This window comes from Globicephala melas, chromosome 4 (assembly GCF_963455315.2).
Source record: "Globicephala melas chromosome 4, mGloMel1.2, whole genome shotgun sequence".
Classification (NCBI taxonomy): Eukaryota; Metazoa; Chordata; class Mammalia; order Artiodactyla; family Delphinidae; genus Globicephala; species Globicephala melas.
The window spans coordinates 47902405-47928935 of NC_083317.1; the positions used below are offsets into that span (position 1 = coordinate 47902405).

At 37.2% G+C, this 26531-nt stretch overlaps 1 protein-coding gene across 1 annotated transcript in view; it reads left to right on the plus strand.

Moving 5' to 3' along the window:
* Positions 1–26531, plus strand: part of ADGRG7 (adhesion G protein-coupled receptor G7) — an 88842-nt gene that overhangs the window by 56565 nt on the left and 5746 nt on the right. Inside the window, 2 exon segments of the mRNA XM_060297501.1 lie at positions 9635–9790; positions 11831–11987. Coding sequence (XP_060153484.1) covers positions 9635–9790; positions 11831–11987 — 313 coding nt within the window.

A 26531-nucleotide genomic window follows, 5' to 3' on the forward strand; every position in this document is an offset into this window, starting at 1 on the left:
GGGGCGACTGCAGGGCAGGCCACATTCCTATTTAATGCTCTATTCCTCAAATCTCTGTCCCACCATATAGGCTGTTTCAGACTTCCCTGAAGGGTTGAGGTAACCCTTGGGAAATTATAATGCATGAGGAAGAATTTTCTGGAAGCATATGCTATATCTTCTACAGCTGTCTTTTCCCATGTTTCATGACAAAATCACCAAGGAGTTAAACGCTTCATCTGAGGTTCACCTATGATGCTCTCCAGACCTCAGGTTCATAGATGTTTGTCAGATGCAACCTTGACCTTGTGACTCTCCAATCTCAATTCTAGAAATCCCACTCCTACAAGGGTTACTCTGCCTGGAGGATCCATCTGTCTCCTCAGCAGTCTGCTTTTCAAAATCTGGGTGATTAGATTCAGAATAGCTAAGGGAGAGGCTCATGAGAACAAATCCAGTCTGACTGTCTCTCCAAGTAGTACAAAGGATGGAGGAGGTGAGGAGGTGTCCCTTCCTAGTGCACACCTCCTCATGGCCACAGGCATCCAAGCCTGTTTCCCATCCAGGTCTCCCCATCTGTGTGAGGTAACTGAGGAAACTTACAGACATTTGTATGCACACACACACAGATCTACAGTACAAATAGTAATACTTAGAAATTGTGTTGTCTAAAGTTTAAATAACTCATGACTCATACAGATAAAGATAAATATTTGTCTAAATTGTTTCATAATTTGCAAGTCTGTCTTTATCCGATAGAGTTGGATATTCATTTTCTTTCTCTATCCTGTCCTCCCCTTTTAAACTGTGTTTCTCTAGGCTGCCTGGGTCAGAAATATGTCCATCTTTTTAATTTAAAACTTTGATGGCCACTTGCTTAGTCACCAAAGAAGTGTCTAGAGATGTGAAAGTACTTCTCAGCAGGATTTTATTAAATTCTTAGCCAAGTGCCCTCCTATTTCTTCTGTGTCGGGAGTTGTGAGATTGAAGATGGCAGGAAGGTTGTCCTTTGGTTACAGATGAAAGGACATGGAGGCCCAAAATCCTGAAGATAAATTTTATTCTTTCTCACCATTTTACTTAAGGCTGGACCTAATCTATAATTAATGGATTGGAAGCACTCCTTTTCATTTTTTTTAACATTTTATTTTATATTGGAATATAGCCGATTAACAATGTTGTGATAGTTTCAGGTGCACAACAAAGCAACTCAGCCATACATATACATGTATCCATTCTCGCCCAGACTCCCCTCCCATCCAGGCTGCCACATAACATTGAGCAGAGTTCCCTGCGCTATACAGTAGGTCCTTGTTGTTTATCCTTTTTAAATATAGTAGTCTGTACATGTCAATCCCAAACTCCCTACTACCCTTCCCTCCACTCTTCCCGCCCTGGTAACCATAAGTTCCTTCTCTAAGTCTGTGAGTCCATTTCTGTTTTGTAAATACATTCATTTGTATTATTTCTTTTTTAGATTCTGCATGTAAGCGATATCATACGATATTTCTCTTTCTCTGTCTGACTTACTTCAGTCAGTATGACAATCTCTAGGTCCATCCATGTTGCTGCAAATGGCATTATTTCATTCTTTTTTACGGCTGAGTAATATTCCATTGTATATATGTACCAAATCTTCTTTATCCATTCCTCTGTCCATGGACACTTAGGTTGCTTCTCTGTCTTGGCTATTATAAACAGTGCTACAATGAACATTGGGGTGCATGTATCCTTTCAGACCATGTTTTTCTCTGGATATATGCCCAGGAGTAGGATAGCAGGGTCATATGATAACTCTATTTTTAGTTTTTTAAGGCCCCTGCATACTGCTCTCCATAGTGGCCATACCAATTTATGATCCCACTAACAGTTAGGAGGGTTCCTTTCTCTCCACACCCTCTCCAGGATTTACTGTTTGTGAATTTTTAAATGATAGCCATTTTGACTGGTGTGAGGTGATATCTCATTGTAGTTTTTACTTGCATTTCTCTAATCATTAGCAATGTTGAACATCTTTTCATGCGCCTCTTGGCCATCCATATGTCTTCCTTGGAAAAATGTCTATTTAGGTCTTCTGCCCATTTTTTGATTGGGTTGTTTGTTTTCATGATATTAAGCCACATGAGCTTTTTGTAAATTTTGGAGACTAATCCCTTGTCAGTCACATGATTTACAAATATTTTCTCCCAATTTGTGGGCTGTCTTTTTGTTTTGTTTATGGTTTCCTTTGCTATGCAAAAGCTTTTGAGTTTAATTAGGTCCCATTTGTTTATTTTTGTTTTTATTTCCATTACTCTGGGAGATGGGTCAGAAAAAATATTGCTGCAATTTATGTTAGGGAGTGTTCTGCCTACGTTTTCCTTTAGGAGTTTAATAGTGTCTGGTCTCACATTTAGGTCGTTAATCCATTTTGAGCTTATTTTTGTGTATGGTGTTAAAGAATGATCTAATTTCATTTTTTTACATGTAGCTGTCCAGTTTTCCCAGCACCATTTGTTGAAGAGACTGTCTTTCCACCATTGTAAAGTCTTGCCTCCTTTGTCGTATATTAATTGACCATAGGTGCATGGGTTTATTTCTGGGCTTTCTATCCTGTTCCATTGAGCTATAGTTCTATTTTTGTGCCAGTATCATACTGTTTTGATGACTATAGCTTTGTAGTATAGTCTGAAGTCAGGGAGCCTGATTCCTCCAGCTCCATTTTTCATTCTCATGATTGCTTTGGCTATTCAGGGTCTTTTGTGTCTCCATAAAAATTTTAAGATTTTTTGTTCTATTTCTGTGATAAATGCCATTAGTAATTTGATAGGATTGCATTGAATCTGTAGTTTGCATTGGGTAGTATAGTGATTTTGACAATATTTATTCTTCCAATCCAAGAACATGGTTTATCTTTCCATCTGTTTGTGTCTTCAATTTCTTTCATCAGTGTCTTATAATTTTTAGAGTACAGGTCTTTTGTCTCCTTAGGTATGTTTATTCCCAGATATTTTATTCTTTTTGATGCAATGGTAAATGGGGTTGTTTCTTGAATTTCTCTTTCTGATCTTTCATTGTTAGTGTATATAAATGCAACAGATTTCTGTGTATTAATTTTGTAGCCTGCAACTTTACCAGATTCACTGATGAGCTCTAGCAGTTTCCTGATAGTATCTTTAGGATTTTCTATGTATAGTATCATGTCATCTATAAACAGTGACATTTTAACTTCTTCTTTTCCAATTTGGATTCTTTTATTTCTATTTCTTTCCTGGTTGCCATAGCTAGGACTTGCAAAACTATGCTGAATAAAAGTGGTGAGAGTGGGCATCCTTGTCCTGTTCCTGATCTTAGAGGAAATGCTTTCAGCTTTTCACCATTGATATGATGATAGCTGTAGGTTTGTCGTATATGGCCTTTATTATGTTGAAGTAGGTTCCCTGTATGCCCACTTTCTGGAGAGTTTTTATCATAAATGGGTGTTGAATTTTGTCAAAAGATTTTTGTGCATCTATTGAGCTCATCATTTGGTTTTTATTCTTCAATTTGTTGATGTGGTGTATCACACTGATTGATTTGTGGATATTGAAAAATCCTTGCATCCCTGGGATAAATCCCACTTGATCATGGTGTATGATTCTTTTAATGTATTATTGGATTCGAATTTCTAGTAAAATACTAGCAACTGAGGATTTTTGTGTCTATGTTCATCAGTGATATTGGCCTGTAATTTTCTTTTTGAGTGGTATCTTTGTCTGGTTTTGTTATCAGGGTAATGGTAGCCACATAGAATGAGTTTGGGAAGTCTCCTTCCTCTGCAGTTCTTTGGAACAGTTTCAGAAAGATAGGTGTTAGCTCTTCTCTAAATGTTTGATAGAATTCTCCTGTGAAGCCATCAGGTCCTGGACTTTTGTTTGTTGGGAGTTTTTAAATTACAGTTTCAATTTCAGTGCTTGCGATTGGTCTGCTCATATTTTGTAATTCTTCCTGATTCAGTCTTGGGAGATTGTACCTTTCTAAGAATTTGTCCATTTCTTCCAGTTTGTCCATTTCATTGGCATACTGTTGCATATAGTAGTCTCTTATGATCCTTTGTATTTCTCTGGTGTCAGTTGTAACTTCTCCTTTTTCATTTCTAATTTTATTGATTTGAGTCCTCTCCCTATTTTCCTTGATGAGTCTGGCTAAAGGTTTATCAATTTTGTTTATCTTTTCAAGGAACCAGCTTTTAGTTTCATTGATCTTTGCTATTGTTTTTTTCGTTTCTATTTCATTTATTTCTGCTCTGATCTTTATGATTTCTTTCCTTCTACTAACTTTTGGTTTTTTTCTTCGTCTAGTTGCTTTAGGTATATGGTTAGGTTGTTTATTTGAGATTTTTCTTGTTTCCTGAGGTAATATTGTATTGCTATAAACTTTTCTCTTAGAACTGCTTTTGCTGTATCACATAGGTTTTGGATCATTGTGCTTTCATTTTCATTTGTCTCTAGGTATTTTTTGATTTCCTCTTTGCTTTCTTCAGTGATCCATTTGTTGTTGAGTAACATATTGCTTAGCCTGCAAGCGTTTGTGGTTTTTATAGTTTTTTTCTTGTAGTTTGTTTCTAATTTCATAGTGTGGTCGTAGAAGATACTTGATATGATTTCAATTTTCTTAAATTTACCGAGGCTCCCTTGTGGCCCAGTATGTGGTCAATCCTGGAGCATGTTCCGTGTGCACTTGAGAAAAATGTGTATTCTTCTGCTTTTGGATGGAGTGCTCTATAAATATCAATTAAGTCCATCTGATCTAATGTGTCATTTAAGGCCTTTGTTTCCTTGTTGATTTTCTGTCTGGATGATCTGTCCATTGACAAAAGTGGAGTGTTAAAAGTCCCCCACTATTATTGTGTTACTGTCGATTTCTTCCTTTATGGCTGTTAACATTTGCCTTATGTATTGAGGTGCTCTTATGTTGGGTGCATATATATTTATAATTGTTATATCTTCTTCTTGGATTGATCCCTTGATCATTACATAGTGTCCTTCTTTGTCTCTTATAACAGTCTTTATTTTTAAGTCTATTTTGTCTGATATGAGTATTGCTACTCCAGCTTTATTTTGATTTCCATTTGCATGGAATACCTTCTTCCATCCCCTGACTTTCAGTCTGTATGTGTCCCTAGCTCTGAGGTGGGTCTCTTGTAGACAGCATATGTACGGGTCTTGTTTTCATATCCCGTCAGTCTACATCTTTTGGTTGGTGCATTTAATCCATTTACAGTTAAGGTAATTATCGATATGTGTGCTCCTATTGCCATTTTCTTAATTGTTTTGGGTTTGTTGTTTTATGTCTTTTTTCTTTCCTTCCTCTTTTGTTCTCTTGTGGTTTGATGACTATCTTTAGTGTTGTGTTTGGGTTGCTTTTTCTTTTCTGTATGGTTATCTATTGTAGTTTTGGGGTTTGCTGTTCACATGAGGTTCTGATATAGCAGTCTATGTATGTACAAGGTTGTTTTAAGTTGCTAGTCTCTTTCCCGCCGAGAGGAGTTCCTTTAGCATTTGTTGCAAAGCTGGTCTGGTGGTGCTGAAATCACTTAGCTTTTGCTTGTCTGTAAAGCTTTTGATTTCTCCATCAAATCTGAATGAGAGCCTTGCTGGGTCGAGTATTCTTGGTTGTAGTTTCTTCCCTTTCATCACTTTAAATATATTGTGCCACTCCCTTCTGGCCTGCAGAGTTTCTGCTAAGAAATCAGCCGTTAACCTTATGGGAGTTCCCTTGTATGTTATTTGTCATTTTTTCCTTGTTGCTTTTAATAATTTTTCTTTGTCTTTAATTTTTGTCAGTTTGATTACTATGTGTCTTGGTGTGTTTCTCCTTGGGTTTATCCTGCCTGGGAGTCTCTGTGCTTCCTGGACTTGGGTGACTATTTCCTTTCCCATTTTAGGGAATTTTTTACTGTAATCTCTTCAAATATTTTCTCAGGTTCTTTCTCTCTCTCTTCTCCATCTGGGTCCCCTATAACTTGAATGTTGGTGCATTTGTTGTCCCAGAGGTCTCTTAGGCTATCTTCATTTCTTTTCATTCTTTTTTCTTTATTCTGTTCTTTGGGAGTGATTTCCACCATTCTGTCTTCCAGGTCACTAATCCGTTCTTCTGTCTCAGCTATTCTGCTATTGATTCCTTCTAGTGTATTTTTCAATTCAGTTATTGTATTGTTCATCTCTATTTGTTTGTTCTTCAGTTCTTCTAGGTCTTTGTTAAACATTTCTTGATAGTTAACAAACATTTGTTAAAACATTTGTTAAAAAACAAATGTTTAAGAAACATTTCTTGATGTTTCTTGATGTTTAATTGAGGAGATCCTCGATTCTTTCCTCCATCCTTTTTCCGAGGTCCTGGATCATCTTCACTATCATTATTCTGAATTCTTTTTCTGGAAAGTTGCCTATCTCCACTTCATTTAGTTGCTCTTCTGGGGTTTTATCTTGTTCCTTCATCTAGGACATAATCCTCTGCCTTTTCATTTTGTCTGTCTTTCTGTGATTGTGGTTTTTGTTTTGCAGGCTGCAGGATTGTAGTTCTTCTTGCTTCTGCTGTCTGTCCTCTAGTGGATGAGGCTATCTAAGAGGCTTTTGCAAGCTTCGTGATGGGAGGGACTGGTGGTAGGTAGAGCTGGGTGTTGTTCTGGTGGGCAGAGCTCAGTAAAACTTTAATCTGTTTGTCTGCTGAAGGGGGGGGGGCTGTGTTCTCTCCCTGTTGGTCATTTGGCATGAGGCAACCCAGCACTGGAGCCTACAGGCTCTTTGGTGGGGCTAATGGTGGACTTTGGGAGGACTCACACCAAGGAGTACTTCCCAGAACTTCTACTGCCGGTGTCCTTGTCCCCATGGGGAACCACAGCCACCCCCTCCCTGCCTTTGCAGGAGACCCTCCAACACTAGCAAGTAGGTTGGTTCAGTCTCCTATGGAGTCACTGCTCCTTCCCTCTGGGTCCTGGTATGTACAAGGTTTTGTGTGTGCCCTCCAAGAGTGAAGTCTCTGTTTCCCCCAGTCCTGTTGAAGTCCTGCAGTCAAATCCTGCCTGACTTCAAAGTCCAATTCTCTGGGGATTCCTCCTCCCATTGCTGGACCCCCAGGTTGGGAAGCCTGATGTGGGGCTCAGAACCTTCACTCCAGTGGGTGGACTTCTGTGTTATAATTGTTCTCCAGTTTGTGAGTCACCCACGCAATGGTTATGGGATTTGATTTTATTGTGCTTGTGCCCCTCGAATCATCTTATTGTGACTTCTCCTTTGTCTTTGGTTGTGGGGTATCTTTTTTGGTGAGTTCCAGTGTTTTCCTGTAGTTGATTGTTCAGCAGTTAGTTGTGATTCTGGTGCTCTCTCAAGAAGGAGTGATTGCACCTCCTTCTACTCCACCATCTTGAACCAATCTCCTCCTTTTCATTTTTAAAATTCATTACAGAGATCTGTAATCATTCCAATTTCCTTCTAGATCATTCAGATTAGAAATATGATTTCTAATAATTTAAATTGTAACAACATTCCAATGTAAAACAGCTTAGAAATCCTTTGGCATGTATAATAATGGTGTTTACCTACAAGGGAAAGAAAACAGACATTAATTGATTGCCAAATAATACCAGCGCTTCTCACATTATTTTGTTAATACCCTACTGCCTACCTGACACCTTCAGTTGGCTGGACAAGTGATGAGACATCTCCTGGTCTTCCCTCCCAAACCTGCTCTTCTCATCATCCTCGCCAACTCAGGTAACAGTAATTCCATCCTTCCAGGTACTCAAGCCAAAGATTTTGTAGTCACTCTTAACTCTCCTATATCTCCCATCTAACCTATCAATAAATCCTTTTGCTTTACTTTTTAAAAATATATATATTTATTTATTTATTTGGCTGCGCTGGGTCTTAGTTGCAGCACGCAGGATCTTCATTGTGGCATGCGTGATCTTAGTTGAATCTTTGGTTGCCACATGCAGGCTTTTAGTCATGGCATGTGGGATCTAGTTTCCTGATGAGGGATCGAACCCAGGCCCCCTACATTGGGAGCATGGAGTCTTAACCACTGGACCACCAGGGAAGTCCCCTTTTGTTTTACTTTTAAACATATCTGGAATCAGACTATTTCTTAACATCTCCTCTTCCTGGTTCCAAGCCACCTGATTGTTGCAGTAGACTCCTAGCTGTTTTTCTCCTTTGGCATGTGCTCTTCTTTTATCCCTGCATCTAGCTAAAGTAATACTTTTAAAACTAAAGACCAAGCATGTCAAGTTTCTCCTTCTTGCCAAGAGTACATGCAGTCACCTATAAAGCCCTGACATAATTTGCATCTTTTTACTAATCCCATCTACTTCGTACTCTGTTCTAGCCACACTGGCCTCTTTGCTTACGCTCTCAACTCAGAGCCTTTGCACTTGCTGTTCCCTCTGCCTAGAACACCCTTCCCCCTCACCTACTTCAGATCTTTACTCAAATATTTTTTTCCATAAGTGTTTTCCTGACCACTCTATTTAAAATGAAACATTTCCTCCCCTGGTCCGCCAGGCACACACACAGACACACAGACACACATATACATATACATAGTAATACCTACCCTCATTACCCACTTTATTTTTCTTCACAGCACTTGCTAACTTCTGTTATAGTATATATCTTATTAATTCATTAGTTTTATTTATTTTCTGCATTAGAATAAATTCACTAAAGAAAGGCAGTTTGTTTTTTCATTCACTGCTAATATCTTGTTATCTAGAACAATGTCTGGCACATAGCATGTACTCTGTAAATACTTATTAAATGAATGAATTTATTCTTACAACAATGCCAGATGATTACTACCCTTCACAGATGAGAAAAAGAATACCACCAAAACTATCACCAACAATAACAAAAAGACAAAAACAAAAACAGATGCAATGAGGTTAAAGAACTATTCAAATATTTTTTAAACATTAAACTTTAAAAAATGCTTATTAATAAGACAGTTTAAATAATTTACGGTATAATTAAATAATGGAATAATATGCAGCCATAAAAAATCATGAGGATAATCTTTATATTCTGATATGGAATGATCTCCAAGATGTGTTTTTAAGTAAGATATAGAAGTATCATGTTATCCTTTGCTTCAAAATCAGGAAAAAATATACATTTGCTGGTGTATGCATAGTCTAAATCTGGAAGTATACACAAGAAACATTGAATACCGCCGGAGATAAAAGCTTGGTGACTAGGGATAGTTGTAGGAGGGGTCTTGTCTCTCTATGATGATTTGTACCTTTAAAATTTTGAGCCATCTGAGTGTGCTACATAGTCAAAAAGAAAATTAAACAGTAACTTAACTAAAGTCAGAAACCTAGTAAGTGACAGACAGTGACATTTATATTCAGGACTGCCTAACTCAAAAGCCCACTTTCTTTCCACTAGCCCATATTGTCTCACAGAGAAATTTGGCAGAATCAATACATTTAATTTTTCTACTTGGTTGAATTCTTGAAAATCATCTCTAATATGTAGAAGGCAAAGAGATATTGACTTTTAGCAGGTCTTTCAGTCGAGTGAATGTCAATGGTGTGAACAGCATAGAGAAGAGTTTGTATACCTTTCTTTCTGCTGAAATCATTTCTTTTCTCTGCTTTCTTAGTCTGCTGAAATCATTTCTTTTCTCTCCACAGCTGCTGGCTGGCAACTCAAGAAAGCAGTGGTTTGATAACAAGTCCATTGTTGTGGTCATTCATCATACCTGTGACCATTATCCTCATTAGCAATGTTGTTATATTTATTGTCATTGTAGTCAAAGTGCTGTGGAAGAATAATCAGAATCTGAAGAGGTAAGATTCCCAATGAATCAGAAGCTGGAAGGCATGGCTCATGTAGTACTAATATAGTACTAATATAGCACAGGAATACATCCACAGCTCCTAGAAGAGTTTTCAGATTTGGGGGAAATGGCAAGGATATGTGGTTTGCAGGACAGATTTTCTCTTAAAATTTGTCTCAGAAGGTGGATCTTCTCATCTTCCAACATCAAGACTACAATGTGAGTCTATTGCATTATCTAAGATACTTTTGCGCTGTATGAGCCCAACTAAAAACCCAACCCAAAGACATCAAGAAAAAAATGTATCCCCCAATCCCCAATATTCATGAAATCAGATTTGAATAATTAAAAATATGAGAGGGTTGTGAGGAGATGCTGGTCACTGTATTTTCATTTTAGAAACCAGTAACTGTAGGTTATATTTTACATGTGTTGCCTGAATCACATAACAGCTTTAAATTTTTAAAAATTTGTTGCAAACATATAAAAATTGGAACATTGTGCAACATTGGGCCCACATTCCCTGCAGATGGGGCATGTGCTCTCTGGTCTATCAGTTCCCATGTGGACTGCTTCTTTCCTCTCTGTAACTTTTCTGACCCCAATAAGCATTTTCATTGTCATCGTTAATATACAGAAAGAGCTTTCAGTTGGAGAGACAAATAACAGAAGCTATTAAACACATACACTCCCCTCACCTCCACATCCCACAGCATGAATTGGTTAGAACACAGTGCTAATGAGGCTGTGAATTCAGGCTTAATTCTACAAGACTCTTCTTAACCCAAGTAGACTTACTATAAGTACATCTGTGAACTTTGTTGGTCACCATATAGATCCATTTTGAATGAACAGATGGGTGAAAACAGCCATCATTAGTGGGAATGTAATCTTAAACATGTACTTTACCATTCAAGAGTATCATCTTTCCTATATGGATGATAACCCATATTGAGGGGAAATGTGGAGAAAAGACTATCACTGATAATCATTCAAACCTATGTTTTCTTAACAATGCAGAAAAACCTTGGTGAAGTCTTGTTAACCTAATTGTAAGTTAAGTTATATTTCTTTTATACAAAGCAATATCATTTTGGCCACAGACATCAAACAAATTTGTAATGTTTCAAAATTTTGACTGGCAACTCATGGTTCTTAAATTAGCTTAGTTACAGTGAAGAGCAGGTTACAATTTAATTGTTTAACAAATTATCTTCTATGTGTCAGTTAGCTTTTGCTGTATAACAAATTACCCCCAAATTCAATGGCTTAGAATGATAAATATTTATTACTTGTCATAAGTTTGAGTGTTGATCATGTAGTTGTTTTGGTTTTGGCTGGCTTGAATGTTGGTAGATAACTTAGGATGAATCACTTTCATGTCTGATGGTTGTTGGTTGGTTGGTATTGAGTGGGAACTGCTCATTTGGGAAAGCTCCCCTCTGCTGCATGTGGTCTCTCTCTTAACATAGTACTCTCAGGGTTCCAAAGAGCAGTAAGAAAAAACACGCCCTGATGAGTGGAATGCTTTCAAGCCTTTGTTTGTGGAACAAATGCTAATGTCCCTCTGGTCAAAGTGAGTCATATGGCCAAGCTCAGGTTCCAGGGATATAGACTTAGCATGACAGGGAAGAAGGTCACTTTGTGCTTTAATAAATTTTCATTCTGATATCAACTTATGACATGGCACGGTCCCAGATGCCCAAAAAAGGAATTACTGATCCAGTAGTTATAATCGCTAACATCAAATTCAGTTCCAAAGAAAAAGTTAATTCTATGTGAAATTTGCCTGCAGTAGTATTTCAGGAACTGTTTATGCCTGAGCTTTCAAGCAGATATCACTGTCTTCCTCCCTTCCTTCCTTCCTCTCTTCCTCTCTTTCTCTCTTTTATTCAGAGTGACATAGGTTTTTCCACCTGTGGCATAATATTGTTTAATGAACAGTGTATATGTGGAGCTGAATACATATTTTCAATAGGAGGGTAACAATGATATTAATAAGTAAAAACCTGAATGAACCATATTTCCTTTCTTGTTTTCTCTTACTTAGCACAAAGAAGTTTTCAATCCTAAAGAAGTTTCTTAGCATGTTATGTGTTGCAGTCGTTTTTGGAGTTACCTGGATTCTGGCATACTTAATGCTAATGGATGATGATGGCATCAGGGTCACCTTCAGCTACTTATTCTGCCTTTTCAACACTACTCAGGTATGGTGTGGATTAGTCTGAAAGTAGTAGACTATGGAGTGGCGGAGGTGATATCACCTGGACCAAAGTTTTCTTATCTTAAAACTCCCTGAAGGTCATTGCTTAGTTAATTTTGGGTGATTCTATTTTTAATACACTTTGAGGAAAGGGGAAGAAAAACTTTTTTATGACTTACCTACTATATCCTTTCCTGTACTGGAGTTCATGGAACATAATTGGAATGGGGTTGGCCAATGTTAGTCCCTCTTCTCTGAGCAGAAGAGATTTTGTTGAGCAGCTAGCTTGGGAGGCACCTCCTTTGCCTTTCTGCCATGCAGCAGGTTCACAGCACCTCACCGTGGTTATATGGTCAATGTTACAGTGATCCCTGGAGCTTGGACCCTGTGGGATTGGCTTAATTTCTTCTTTCTCTCTTTTTTGAAATTTTATGATTATCTTATTTTTTTAAAAACTTTATTGAGGAATAATTGGGAATAATTACCAACTATTACTGTATATTTTAAAATGTACAACTTGATGATTTGATACACATATACATATAGAATGATCAAAATAACACATCCATCACTTTACATAGTTAATTTTTTTTCTTTTTTTTTAATTAAAGTATAGTGGAAGTATAGTTGATTTACAATGCTGTGTTAGTTTCTGGTATACAGCAAAGTGATTCCTTTTTTTATATAAATAAATAAATAAATGTATACATATATATATATAAATATATATATATATATATATATATATATATATATATATACTTTTTCACATGCTTTTCGATTACAGGTTATTACAAGATATTGAGCATAGTTCCCTGTGCTATACAGTAGGTCCTTGCTGGTTACCTTTTTTTTTTGGCTGCATTGCGTCTTTGTTGCTGCATGTGGGCTTCCTCTAGTTGTGGAGAGCAGGGGCTATTCTTCGTTGCGGTACATGGGCTTCTCATTGTGGTGGCTTCTCTTGTTGCAGAGCATGGGCTCTAGGCACACGGGCTTCAGTAGTTGTGGCTCCTGGGCTTAGTTGCTTCATGGCATGTGTGGTCTTCCTGGACCAGGGATTGAACCCGTGTCCCCTGCATTGGCAGGAGGATTCTTAACCACTGCACCACCAGGGAAGTCCCTGGTTACCTATTTTTTATATGGTAGTGTGTACATGTTAATCCCAAACAATTAATTTATCTCCCCCCATCCTGTTATACCCTTTGGTAACTATAGGTTTGTTTTCTATGTCTGTGGGTCTATTTATGTGTTGTAAATAAGTTCATTTGTATTATTTTTAAAGACATTGTTAAATATTTTCTGTGTGTGTGGTGAAAATGCTTAACTACTCAGCAACTTTTAAGTACATGATACCATATTATCAACTATAGTCACCATGTTGTACATTGGGTTCTTATTCTTCTTATAGTTTAAAACTTTGTACTCTTTGACCTATACTACCCCATTTACCTCTCCCCCCAGCCTCTGACAACCACCATTCTATTTTCTGTTTCTATGAAATTGGCTTTAAAAAAATTCCACATGTAACTGATACCACATGTGTCTGTCATTCTTGTCTGGCTTATAGCAATTAGCGTAATGCCCTCCAGGCTCATGTATGTTGTCACAAATGGCAGGATTTCCTTCTTTTTTATGGCTGAATAATATTCCATTGCATGTATCTACCATGAATTTTCTTTACACATTCATTCATCAAAGGACATTTAGGTTATTTCCATATCTTAGCTATTGTGAATAATGCTGCAGTGAACATGGGTGTGCAGTTTTCCCTTCAAGATAATGATTTCAATATTTAGGATAGTTTTTTCAAATTTTAGTATAGATGTTTCTGTGAAAAATACCATTGGAATTTTGGTAGGATTGCATTGACTCTTCAGATTACTTTGGGTAGTATGGAAATTTTCACAGTATTAATTTTTCCAGTCCAAGAACACAGATACCTTTCCATTGATTTATGTCTTCTTCAGGCTTTTTCATCAGTGTCATAGCTTACAGTGTATAGATTTTTCCTTGGTTAAACTTATTTCTAAGTATTACATTGTTTTTTATACTATTGTAAGTGGGATTGATTTATTAATTTCTTTTTCAGGTAGTTTGTTGTTAGTGTATAGAAATGCAAATGATTTCTTTTTCTTTTTTTTAAAATCTGAGGGTTGTCTTTTGGTCTTGTTTATGGTTTCCTTTGCTGTGCAGAAGCTTTTAAGTTTCATTAGGTCCCATTTGTTTATTTTTGTTTTTATTTCCAACTCTCTAGGAGGTGGGTCAAAAAGAATCTTGCTGTGATTTATGTCATAGAGTGTTCTGCCTATGTTTTCCTCTAAGAGTTTGATAGTGTCTGGCCTTACATTTGGGTCTTTAATCCATTTTTTTTTTTTTTTTACTATTTATTTGGTTGTGCCAGGTCTTAGTTGCAGCAGGCGGGCTCTGTAGATGCAGCTCACCAGCTCCTTAGTTGCAGCAAGCATGTGGGATCTAGTTCCCTGAACAGGGATTAAACCCAGGCCCCCTGCATTGGGAGTGCAGAGTCTTATCCACTGCGCCACCAGGGAAGTCCCTTTAATCCATTTTGAATTTATTTTTCTGTATGGTGTTAGGGAGTGTTCTAATTTCATTCTTTTACATGTAGCTGTCCAGTTTTCCCTGCACAATTTATTGAAGAGTCTGTCTTTTCTCCACTGTATATTCTTGCTTCCTTATTCTAAAATAAGGTGACCATATGTGCATGGGTTTATCTCTGGGCTTTCTATCCTGTTCCATTGATCTATATTTCTGTTTTTGTGCCACTACCATACTGTCTTCATTACTGTAGCTTAGTCTGAAGTCTGGGAGCCGGATTCCTCCAGCTCCATTTTTCTTTCTCACGATTGCTTTGGCTATTCGGGGTCTCTTTTGTTTCCATACAAATTGTGAAATTTTTTGTTCTAATTCTGTGAAAAATGCCATTGGTCATTTGATAGGGATTGCATTGAATCTGTAGATTGCTTTGAGTAGTATAGTCATTTTCACAGTGTTGATTCTTCCAATGCAAGGATCTGGTATATCTCTCCATCCGTTCATAGCATCTTTAATTTCTTTCATCAGTGTCTTACAGTTTTCTGCATTCGAGTCTTTTGTCTCTTTAGGTAGGTTTATTCCTATGTATTCTATTCTTTTTTTGCAATGGTAAATGAGAGCGGTTCCTTAATTTCTCTTTCAGGTTTTTCATCATTAGTGTATAGGGATGCAAGAGATTTCTGTGCATTAATTTTGTATCCTGCTACTTTACCAAATTCATTGATCAGCTCTAGTAGTTTTCTGGTAGCATCCTTAGGATTCTCTATGTATAGTATCATGTCATCTGCAAACAGCGACAGCTTTACTTCTTCTTTTCCAATTTGGATTCCTTTTATTTCCTTTTCTTCTCTGATTGCTGTGGCTAAAACTTCCAAAACTATGTTGAATAAGAGTGGTGAGAGTGGGCAACCTTGTCTTGTTCCTGATCTTAGATGAAATGGTTTCAGTTTTTCACCATTGAGAACAGTGTTGACTGTGGGTTTGTCATATATGGCCTTTATTATGTGGAGGTAAGTTCCCTCTACGCCTACTGTCTGTAGGGTTTTTATCATAAATGGGTGTTGAATTTTGCTGAAAGATATTTCTGCATGTATTGAGATGATCATATGGTTTTTCTCCTTCAATTTGTTGTTATGGTGTATCACATTGATTGATTTGCATATATTGAAGAATCCTTGCATTCCTGGGATAAACCCCACTTGATCATGGTGTATGATCCTTTTAGTGTGCTGTTGGATTCTGTTTGCTAGTATTTTGTTGTGGATTTTTGCACCCATGTTCATCAGTGATAATGGCCGGTAGTTTTCTACTTTTGTGGTATCTCTGTCTAGTTTTGGTATCAGGGTGATGGAGGCCTCATGGAAAGAGTTTGGGAGTGTTCCTCTCTCTGCTATATTTTGGAAGAGTTTGAGAAGTATAGGTGTTAGCTCTTCTCTAAATGTTTATAGAATTCGCCTGTGAAGCCATCCGGTCCTGGACTTTTGTTTGTTGGAAGATTTTTAATCACTGTCTCAATTTTAGTGCATGTGATTGGTCTGTTTATATTTTCTATTTCTTCCTGGTTCAGTCTCAGAAGGTTGTGCTTTTCTAAGAATTTGTCTATTTTTTCCAGGTTGTCCATTTTATTGGCATAGAGTTGCTTGTAGTAATCTCTCATGATATTTTGTATTTCTGCAATGTCAGTTTGTACTTCTCCTTTTTCATTTCTAATTCTGTTGATTTGAGTCTTCTCCCTTTTTTTCTTGATGAGTCTGGCTAATGGTTTATCAATTTTGTTTATCTTCTCAAAGAACCAGCTTTTAGTTTTATTGATCTTTGCTATCATTTCCTTCATTTCTTTTTCATTTATTTCTGATCTGATCTTTATGATTTCTTTCCTTCTGCTAACTAAGGGTTTTTTTGTTCTTCTTTCTCTAATTGCTTTTGGTGTAAGGTTAGGTTTTTTATTTGAGATGTTTCTTGTCTCTTGAGGTAGCATGGTAGTGCTATAAACTTGCCTCTGAGAACTGCTTTTGCTGCATCCCATAGGCTTTGGGTCATCGTGTTTTCGTTGTCATTTTTTTCTAGGTATTTTTTGATTTCCTCTTTGTTTTCTTCAGTGATCTTTTGGTTATTTAGTAGTGTATTGTTTAGCCTCCATGTGTTTGTAGTTTTTACAGATTTTTTACTGTAATTGATATCTAGTTTCATAGCGTTATGGTTGGAAACGATACAATTTCAGTTTTCTTTAATTTACCTAGGCTTGATTTATGACCCAAGATGTGATTTCTCCTGGAGAATGTTCCATGAGCACTTGAGAAGGAAGTGTATTCTGTTGTTTTTGGATGGAATGTCCTATAATTATCAATTCAGTCTATATTGTTTAATGTATCATTTAAAGCTTGTGTTTCCTTATTTATTTTCATTTTGGATGATCTGTCCATTGGTGAAAGTGGACAGATTAGAGTCCCCTACTATGTTAAATTCCCCTACTATGATTGTGTTACTGTCGATTTCCCCTTTTATGGCTGTTAGCATTTGCCTTATGTATTGAGGTGCTCCTATGTTGGGTACATAAATATTTACAAGTGTTATATTTTCTTCTTGGATTCATACCTTGATCCTTATGTAGTGTCATTCTTTGTTTCTTGTAATAGTCTTTATTTTAAAGTCTATTTTTTCTGATATGAGAATTGCTACTCCAGCTTTCTTTTGATTTCCATTTGCATGGAATACTTTCTTCCAGTTTGTATGTGTCCCTTGGTCTGAAGTGTGTCTCTTGTAGACAGCATATATATCGGTCTTCTGTTTGTTTCCATTTAGCCAGTCCTTTTCTTTGGTTGGAGCACTTAATCCATTTACATTTAAGGTAGTTATCGATATGTATGTTCCTCTTACCATTTTCTTAATTGTTTTGGGCTTTTTATTGTAGGGCTTTTCCTTCTCTTGTGTTTCCTACCTAGAGAAGTTCCTTTTAGCATTCGTTGTAAAGCTGGCTTGATGATGCTGAATTCTCTTAGCTTTTGCTCATCTGTAAAGGTTTTAATTTCTCCATCTTATCTGAATGAGATCCTTGCTGGGTAGAGTAATCTTGATTGTAGGTTTTTCCCTTTCATCACTTTAAATATGTCCTGACACTCCCTTCTAGCTTGCAGAATTTCTGCTGAAAGATAAGCTGTTAACCTTATGGGGATTCCCTTATATGTTATTTGTTGTTTTCCCCTTGCTGCCTTTAACATTTTACTTTGTCTTTAATTTTTGATAGTTTGATTAATATGTGTCTTGACGTGTTTCTCCTTGGATTTATCCTGTATGGGACCCTCTGTGCTTCCTGGACTTGATTGACTATTTCCTTTCCCATATTAGGGAATTTTTCAACTATAATCTCTTCAAATATTTTATCAGTCCCTCTGTTTTTCTCTTCTTCTTCTAGGACCCCTGTAATTCGAATGTTGGTGCATTTAATATTGTCCCAGAGGTCTCTGAGACTGTCCTCTATTCTTTTCATTCTTTTGTCTTTATTCTGCTGTGCAGTAGTTATTTCCACTGTTTTATCTTCCAGGTCACTTATCCGTTCTTCTGCCTCAGTTATTCTGCTATTGATTCCTTCTAGAGAATTTTTAATTTCATTTATTGTGTTGTTCAGCATTGTTTGTTTGCTCTTTAGTTCTTCTAGGTCCTTGTTAAACGTTTCTTGTATTTTTCTCCATTCTATTTCCAAGATTTTGGATCATCTTTACTGTCATTACTCTGATACTTTTTCAGGTAGACTGCCTATTTCCTCTTCATTTGTTTGGTCTGGTGGATTTTTACCTTGCTCCTTTATTTGCTGGGTGTTTCTCTGTCTTCTCATTTTGCTTAACTTACTATGGGGTCTCCTTTTTGCAGGCTGCACGTTCATAGTTCCCGTTGTTTTTGGTGTCTGCCCCCAGTGGCGAAGTTTGGTTCAGTCGGTTGTGTAGGCTTCCTGGTCGAGGGGACTGGTGCCTGTGTTCTGGTGTATGAGGCTGGATCTTGTCTTTCTGGTGGGCAGGACCATGTCCAGTGTTGTGTTTTGGGGTGTCTGTGACCTTATTATGATTATGGGCAGCTTCTCTGTTAATGGGTGGGGTTGGGTTGTGTTTGTGTCCTGCCAATTGTTTGTCATAGGGTTTCCAGCACTGTATCTTGCTGGTCATTGAGTGGAGCTGAGTCTTAACGTTGAGATGGAGATGTCTGGGAGAGCTTTCACCATTTGATATTACCTGGAGCCGGGAGGTCTCTTATAGACCAATGTTCTGAAGTTGGCTTTCCCACCTCAGAGGTACAGGCCTGACACCTGGCTAGAGCACCCAGACTCTACCAGTCACATGGCTCAGAAGAAAAGGGAGAGAAGAAGGAAAGAAATGAAAAATAAATATAATAAAAGTTTTTAAAATAAAAAATTATTAAAAATAAATCAAAAAGTAATAAAAAAAGAAAGAAAGAAGAGAGCAACCAAACCATAAAACAAATCCACCAATGATAACAAGCACTAAAAACTATACTAAAAACAAAGAAACAAACAAAAAACCTGGACAGATAGAATGCTAGGACAAATGGTAAAAGTAAAACTATACAGACAAACTCACACAAAGAAGCATACACATTCACAAAAAGAGAAAAAGGAAAAAAATCTATATATAAAAGGAAAAAAAGGAAGAGAGCAACGAAATCAATAAACAAATCTACCAATGATAATAAACTCTAAATACTTAACTAACATAAACTTAAAACCAGAAACAAATTAGATGCAGACAGCAAATCCCAAGTCTACAGTTGCCCGCAAGGTCCACTGCTTCAATTTTGGGGTGATTCAAAGTCTATTCAGGTATTCCAGAGATGCAGGGTACATCAGGTTGATTGTGGAGATTTAATCCGCAGCTCCCGAGACTGCATGGAGAGATTTCCCTTTCTCTTCTTTGTTCGCACAGCTCCTGGGGTTCAGCTTTGTATTTGGCCTTGCCTGTGCGTGTAGTTCACCTGAGGGTGTCTGTTCTTTGCTGAGACAGGATGGGGTTAAAGTAGCAGCTGATTAGGTGGCTCTGGCTCATTCAGGCTGGGGGTAGGGAGGGGTGTGGAATGTGGGGCAAGCTTGTGGCGGCAGAGGCCGGCATGACATTGCAACAGCCTGAGGCGCACCATGTGTTCTCCCCAGGAAGTTGTCCCTGGATCACGGGACCCTGGCAATTGTGGGCTGCACAGGCTCCTGGGAGGGCAGGTGTGGATAGTGACCTGTGCTTACACACAGGCTTCTTGGTGGCTGCAGCAGGAGCCTTAGGGTTTCATGCCCATCTCTGGGGTCCGTGCTGTTAGCTGGGGCTCGCGCCCGTCTCTGGAGCTCATTTAATTGGTGCTCTGAATCCCCTGTCCTTGCACCCCCTAAAACAATGGTCTCTCTCCTCTTAGGGAGTTTCAGACTTTTTCCCGGACTTCCTCCCGGCTAGCTGTGGCTCACTAGCCCCCTTCAGGCTGTGTTCATGCAGCCAATCCCAGTCCTCTCCCTGGGATCTGACCTCTGAAGCCCGAGCCTCAGCTCCCAGCCCCCACCTGCCCCAGCGTGTGATCAGACAAGCCTCTCAGGCTGGTGAGTGCTGGTCAGCATCAATCTTCTGTGCGGGAATCCGTCCACTTTGCCCTCTGCACCCCTGTTGCTGTGCTCTCCTCCGTGGCTCTGAAGCTTCCCCCACTCCCACCCACTGTCTCTGCCCGCGAAGGGGCTTCCTAGTGTGTGGAAACTTTTCCTCCTTCACAGCTCTCTCCCAGAGGTGCAGGTCCCATCCCTATTCTTTTGTCTTGTTTTTTGCTTTTTTCTTTTGCCCTACCCAGGTATGTGGAGAGTTTCTTGCTTTTGGGGGAAGTCTGAGGTCTTCTGCCAGCATTCAGTAGGTGTTCTGTAGGAGTTGTTCCACGTGTAGATGTATTTGTGGGATGGAAGGTGATCTCCATGTCTTACTCCTCCGCCATCTTGAAGGTCTCCTGCAACTGATTTCTGTAAGTTACTTTTTTATCCTGCAACTTTACTAAATTTATTTATTAGTTCTGGTTTTCTGGTGGAGTCTTTTGGGTTTTCTATATTTAAGATAATTTCGTCTGCCAGCAGAGACAGTATTATTTTTTCCTTTCCAACTTGAATGCCTGTTATTTCTTTTTCCTGGCTATTGTTCCGACTAGGACTTCCAGTAGTATGTTGAATGGATGTGGCAAGAGTGGGCATCCTTGTCTTATTCCTGTCTTAGAGGAAAGGCTTTTAATTTTCACCATTGAGTGTGATGTTAGCTGTGGGCTTGTCAGATGTGGCCTTTATTATGTTGATGAACAATCCTTCCATACCTTATTTGTTGAGAGTTTTTCTCATGAAAGCATGTTGAATTTTGTTAAATACTTTTTCTGCATCTATTGAAATGATCCCGATTTTTGTCCTTCATTCTGTTCATGTGGTATATCACATTTATTGATTTGCATATGTTGAACCATTCTTGCTTCCAGGGTTGAGTCCCATTTGATCATGGTGTATGATCCTTTTAATGTATTTTTGAATTCAGTTTGCTAATATTTTGTTGAGGATTTTGCATCTATGGTCATCAGGAATATGGCTTGTAATTTTCTTTTCTTGTAGTGTCCTTATCTGGCTTCAGTATTAGGGTGATGCTGGCCCTGTAAAGAGTTTGCAAGTGTTCCTTCATCTTCACTTTTTTTGGGAAAGTTTGAGAAGGTTTGGTATTCATTCTTTAAATGTTTGGTATAGCTCACCTGTGAAGCCATCTTGTCCTGGGCTTTTATGTCCTGGGCTTTTAATCTTTTAAAAGATTAAATTACTGATTCAATCTCCTTGTTCATTATTGCTCCATTTAGATTTTCTATTACATCTTGATTCAGTCTTGGTAAGTTGTGTCTGAATTTTTTTCTTTTAATTCTTTTAAATTTAATGAGACTGATTTTATGGACTAATAAGCATTTGGTCTATCTTGGTGAACAAAACATTTAACTTGGAAAAGAATGGTATTCTGTAGTTGTCGGGTATAGTGTACTAAAAATGTCAATAGATGATTGTTAGTACTGTACAGATTTTCTTACCAACATTTTTGGTTCTCTCAACTGCTGAAAAAGGAATGCTAAAATCTCCAACTGTGATTGTGAATTTGTTTATTCTCTCCTTAATTCTGCCAATTTTTGCATCAGATATGTTGAGGTTCTGCTATCAGATGCATAGACATTTATGATTATTATGTTTTTTTTTAAGATGTTGGGGGTAGGAGTTTATATTAATTAATTAATTTATTTTTGGCTGTGTTGGGTCTTCGTTTCTGTGCAAGGGCTTTCTCTAGTTGTGGCAAGTGGGGGCCACTCTTCATCGCAGTGCGCGGGCCTCTCACTATCGTGGCCTCTTTTTTTGTGGAGCACAGGCTCCAGACGTGCAGACTCAGTAGTTGTGGCTCATGGGCCTAGTTGCTCCGCGGCATGTGGGATCCTCCCAGACTAGGGCTCGAACCCGTGTCCCCTGCATTAGCAGGCAGATTCTCAACCACTGCGCCACCAGGTAAGCCCTATGATTATTATGACTTTGAATGAACTGACCCTTTATCATTTGGAAATGTCCCTCCTTAACTCTGATAATGCTCTTTGTCATGAAGTCTACTTTATCTGATATATGGCCTTCTTATGCATATTGATTACATGATACATATTTTTTCATCCATTCACTTTCAACCTATCTGTGCCTTTATATTTAAAGTATGTATCTTACAGACAGCAAGTAGATGGGTCTTTTATCAATTCTGGCAATCTCTGTCTTTTGAGTGTTTAGACTGTTTGAGCTAATGTAATTATTAATGTGCATGAATTTATGTCTAACATTTTACTATTTGCTTTCTGTTGCCACTCTATTTTTTATTCCTTTGTTCCTCTTTTCCTGCCTACTTTTGGGTAAATTTAGTAGTACTAGGATTCCATTTTCATTTATATGTTGGTTATTAAGCAATATCCCAGCATATATTTTGTTGATTTAGGGATACATTATACATCCTTAACTTTCCATACTCAACGGAGTTAATATTTTACCACTTACACTAAAATTTAAGACTCTTGTAACAGTATAAGCTTATGTGTTATTCTTCCTTCCTTTATGTTATAGTTGTCTGATGTACTACATGTGCATACATTATAAACCCCACAATGGAGTGTTATTGGTTTTGCTTGTTCTTAATCCCTTCTTGAAGATCTGAATTTCCATGTGATTTTGTTTCCCTTCAGGCTGAAAACTTTCCTTTAGAATTTCTTAGTATATATCTTCTGGTGAAAAATTCTTTCAGTTTTCTTTTACCTAAAAATGTCTTTATTTAGCTTTCATTGTTGAGAGACATTTTCACTGGATATAGAATTATGACTTGACAGAGTTTTTTTTTTCCTTTTAGCATTATGAAGAAGTAATTTCACAAACTGGCTCCAGTTTCTAATGAGACAGCTTCAATGTTTTGCATTATTTTTCCTCCTGTTATATAATGTGTTACTTTCCTCTGGTTATTTTCAGGGTTTTCCCTTTATTTTTGACTTTTATCATTTTGACTATAATGTGCCCAGATATTATTTTATTTTATTTTTTGTATTTATTCTGCTTGGGATTGCTGAGTTTCTTGAATCTATTAATTTATGTCTTTCATCAAATTTGAGAAATTTGCAGCCATTATTTTTCAAATAGTTTTTGTGTCCCATTCTCTCTCTTCTCTCTTTCTGGGACTGTAAGTACATGTTAGTTAATTTAATATTGTTCTTCAGGTTCCTGAGCTCTGTTCATTCTTTCTCATTCTTTCTCCTTGCTATTCATCAGACTGGATCATCCTGGTGATCTGTCTCCAAGGACACTGATTTTTTTCTTTAGGCATCTTCAGTTTGCTATTGAGCCTATCCAGTGATTTTTATTTCAGATATTGTACCTTTATAGTTTACAAATTTTTGTTTTGTTATATTTTATTGTAGTACATTTTGCTTACATTTCCTTATTTTTGGCTCATTATGAGTACATTTTCTTTTGTACTCTATGAATACATCTGTAAGCATGTTGTAATAGTACTTTAAATTTCTTGTTTGCTAAATTTAACATCTGGGTCATTTTGGACATTCCCCATTCATTGCTTTTTTTCTATAGTATGGGCCATGTTTTTCTGTTTTTTCATATGTTTGGTAATTTCAATTATTTCCAGAGCATTATAGATCCTACACCGTCGCAACTCTGCATTCTGCTATATTCCTACCAAGAGTGGAGTTACCATACGATTAACTTAGCTGGACTAAAATTGAAAACTATCTCTCCCTAGGGTGGGCAGCTGAAATCTCTGTTTAGTGTTTTTAGCCTTACCTGTGCTTCTCGGAGTCCATCCCAACCATTTGTAATTCAGAGGTTACTCAGCCATTTGGGCAGAGTTTATAAACAGACTCTGGAGCTCCTCCTCTCTGTCTTCTCCTGGATATTCATATCCATACTGTTACTTACTTTCCATCTGCTGTGGTTGCCCTAAACCCTGTCTTCTGTTTTTTCAACCTAATAAAACTGCCTGTTTCAACTCCAGGTTTACTCATCCTGCATGGGCTGATTATGGTGTGACTTCAGGCTAAAAGATATTAAGCACAAAACAAAATATGGAAACCTACCCAGTGGAACTCCCTTTTTCCTAAGTGTAGATTCCTCTTCCAGTTTCTGACTGCTTTTGCTTGCCCTCCAATGTCTTCATATAGGTTTTAAAAAATATTTTGTCCAGAGTTTATAGTTTTAATATGCAAGAGGGTTGATTTGATAGGAGCAGAACCATATAAAGTTGTTTTTGTGACATAAGTCATACATAGGACTGAAGATACTTTTATTCCTTGAGACTTATCTCAAGAATATATTTAATAATAAATCTTTTAAAAAATTCCATTAATACTTTGTTTAAAAAAATCTGAATTGAAGATTTATATTCTTTTTTTTCTTTGGAAACCATTCTGTTAACATCTTGGGAGTATCTACTGTGAGAGAAGCTCAATATTTAGGCTAAGGATTATGGTCACCTTCTGATTTTCATCATGGCAAAAATAATCATATAGATGAACCAAAATGGTAGATGAAAATAAAAATTCTGTTTGACCTCACAAGATTTTTTTTTATTATTTTGTATTTGTGTATTATACATGGGGGATGTCAAAATTTTAAGATAAAACAAGGAGGCATTATTGAAAGACTTAACCTTGAAATCAGGAATTTCTCTCTGTGCTTCTTATTCTATCCCTCTTCCCATAGTGAACATTGCCTTTTACTCTGATGAAAAATATTGCAAGGACTTTTCCCTCTGTATATAGAGTTCCATTTTTTCTGAGTTGGCAGAGTGAATTATACTTCAATATAATGAAAGTACCCTTCTTTTTTAATTTATTTTTTTTTAAATTCAGGTATAGTTGATTTACGGTATTGTGTAAGTTTCAGGTATATGATATAGTGATTCACAATTTTTAAAGATTATAGTTCTTATAAAATATTCCCTGTGTTGTAAAATATATTCTTGTAGCTTATTTATTTTATACATAGTAGCTTGTACCTCTTAATCCCCTACCTTTATTTTGCCCCTCACTTCTTCCCTCTCCTCACTGGTAACCACTAGTTTGTTCTCTGTATCTGTGAGTCTGTTTCTTTTCTGTTACATTCACTAGTTTGTTTTATTTTTTAGATTCCACACATAAGTGATATCATACAGTGTTTGTCTTTCTCAGTCTGACTTATTTCACTAAGCATAATACCCTCCAAGTCTATCCATGTTGTTGAAAATGGCAAAATTTCATTCTTCTCATGGCTGAGTAGTATTCCATTGTACATACATACCACATCTTCATTTTTTTCTTTTAAAGTTATGGGAGATATACTTTGATTTTTAATCCATTCATCTGTTGATGGACACTTAGGTTGCTTCCATATCTTGGCTATTGTAAATAATATTGTTATGAACATTGGGGTGCACGTATCTTTTTGAATTAATGTTTTTCTTTTCTTTGGTTGTGTGCCCACAAGTGGAATTGCTAGATCATATGGTAGTTGTATATTTAATTTTTTTGAGGAAGCTCCATACCGTGTTCCGCAGTGTCTGCACCAATTTACATTCCTAACGACAGTGGAAAGTACCCTTCTTCTAAACTACGCACCCTGCACCAGGATCATTTGTGTGAACAAATGTGATCACTGGACCACCTACATGAGGCAAGAAAAGACACTCCTTAGTGAGAGCTTGCTTCTTAAGCTCCAGACCTCTAACCCTGAAAGCAAAGGGATAATTCCTAAAATCCTACATAGATTGTTATTAGTATAAAAAAATTTCCAATTTAATATTTACTGAGATTATCTTCTGACAATATTTTTATATGTCACATATGTACTTTTTCAAGGGGATATAGTTTTCAAGTTATCTTTTGTAAAATCTTATTTACCTTTAACTTGTTTATCAAAGCCAGAGAAAGGCATGTAAAATTCCCTTTTACACTTTTCTACCAGTTTTTCTTCTGTTTAACTGTTTGTCTTTATACAAATTAATGCTGTATTATCATGTTTCTAAAAATTCATGGATGTTGTATATTTCTGGTGCTTGATAACTTTCATCAATATAACAGGTCACTCTCAGTCCTATTTTATCTTGAAATCTAATTTTCCATATATTAATGTAGCAACTTCTAATTTGTTTTTATGCGATGTTATCTAATCTATGTTAGTTCTTTTGTCATTAACCTTTCTATGTCACTTTGTTTTTGACTTACCATTTTTTAGATCCCATATATTTACATTATATTTTTTTTAATAGAATTTATTTATTTATTTATCTCTGCATTGGGCCTTTGTTGCTGTGCACGGGCTTCCTCTAGTTGTGGTGAGTTGGGGCTACTCTTCATGTGGTGTGTGGGCTTCTCATTGTGGTGGCTTCTCTTGTTGCAGAGCACGGGCTCTAGGTGCACAAGCTTCAGTAGCTGTGGCACATGGGCTCAG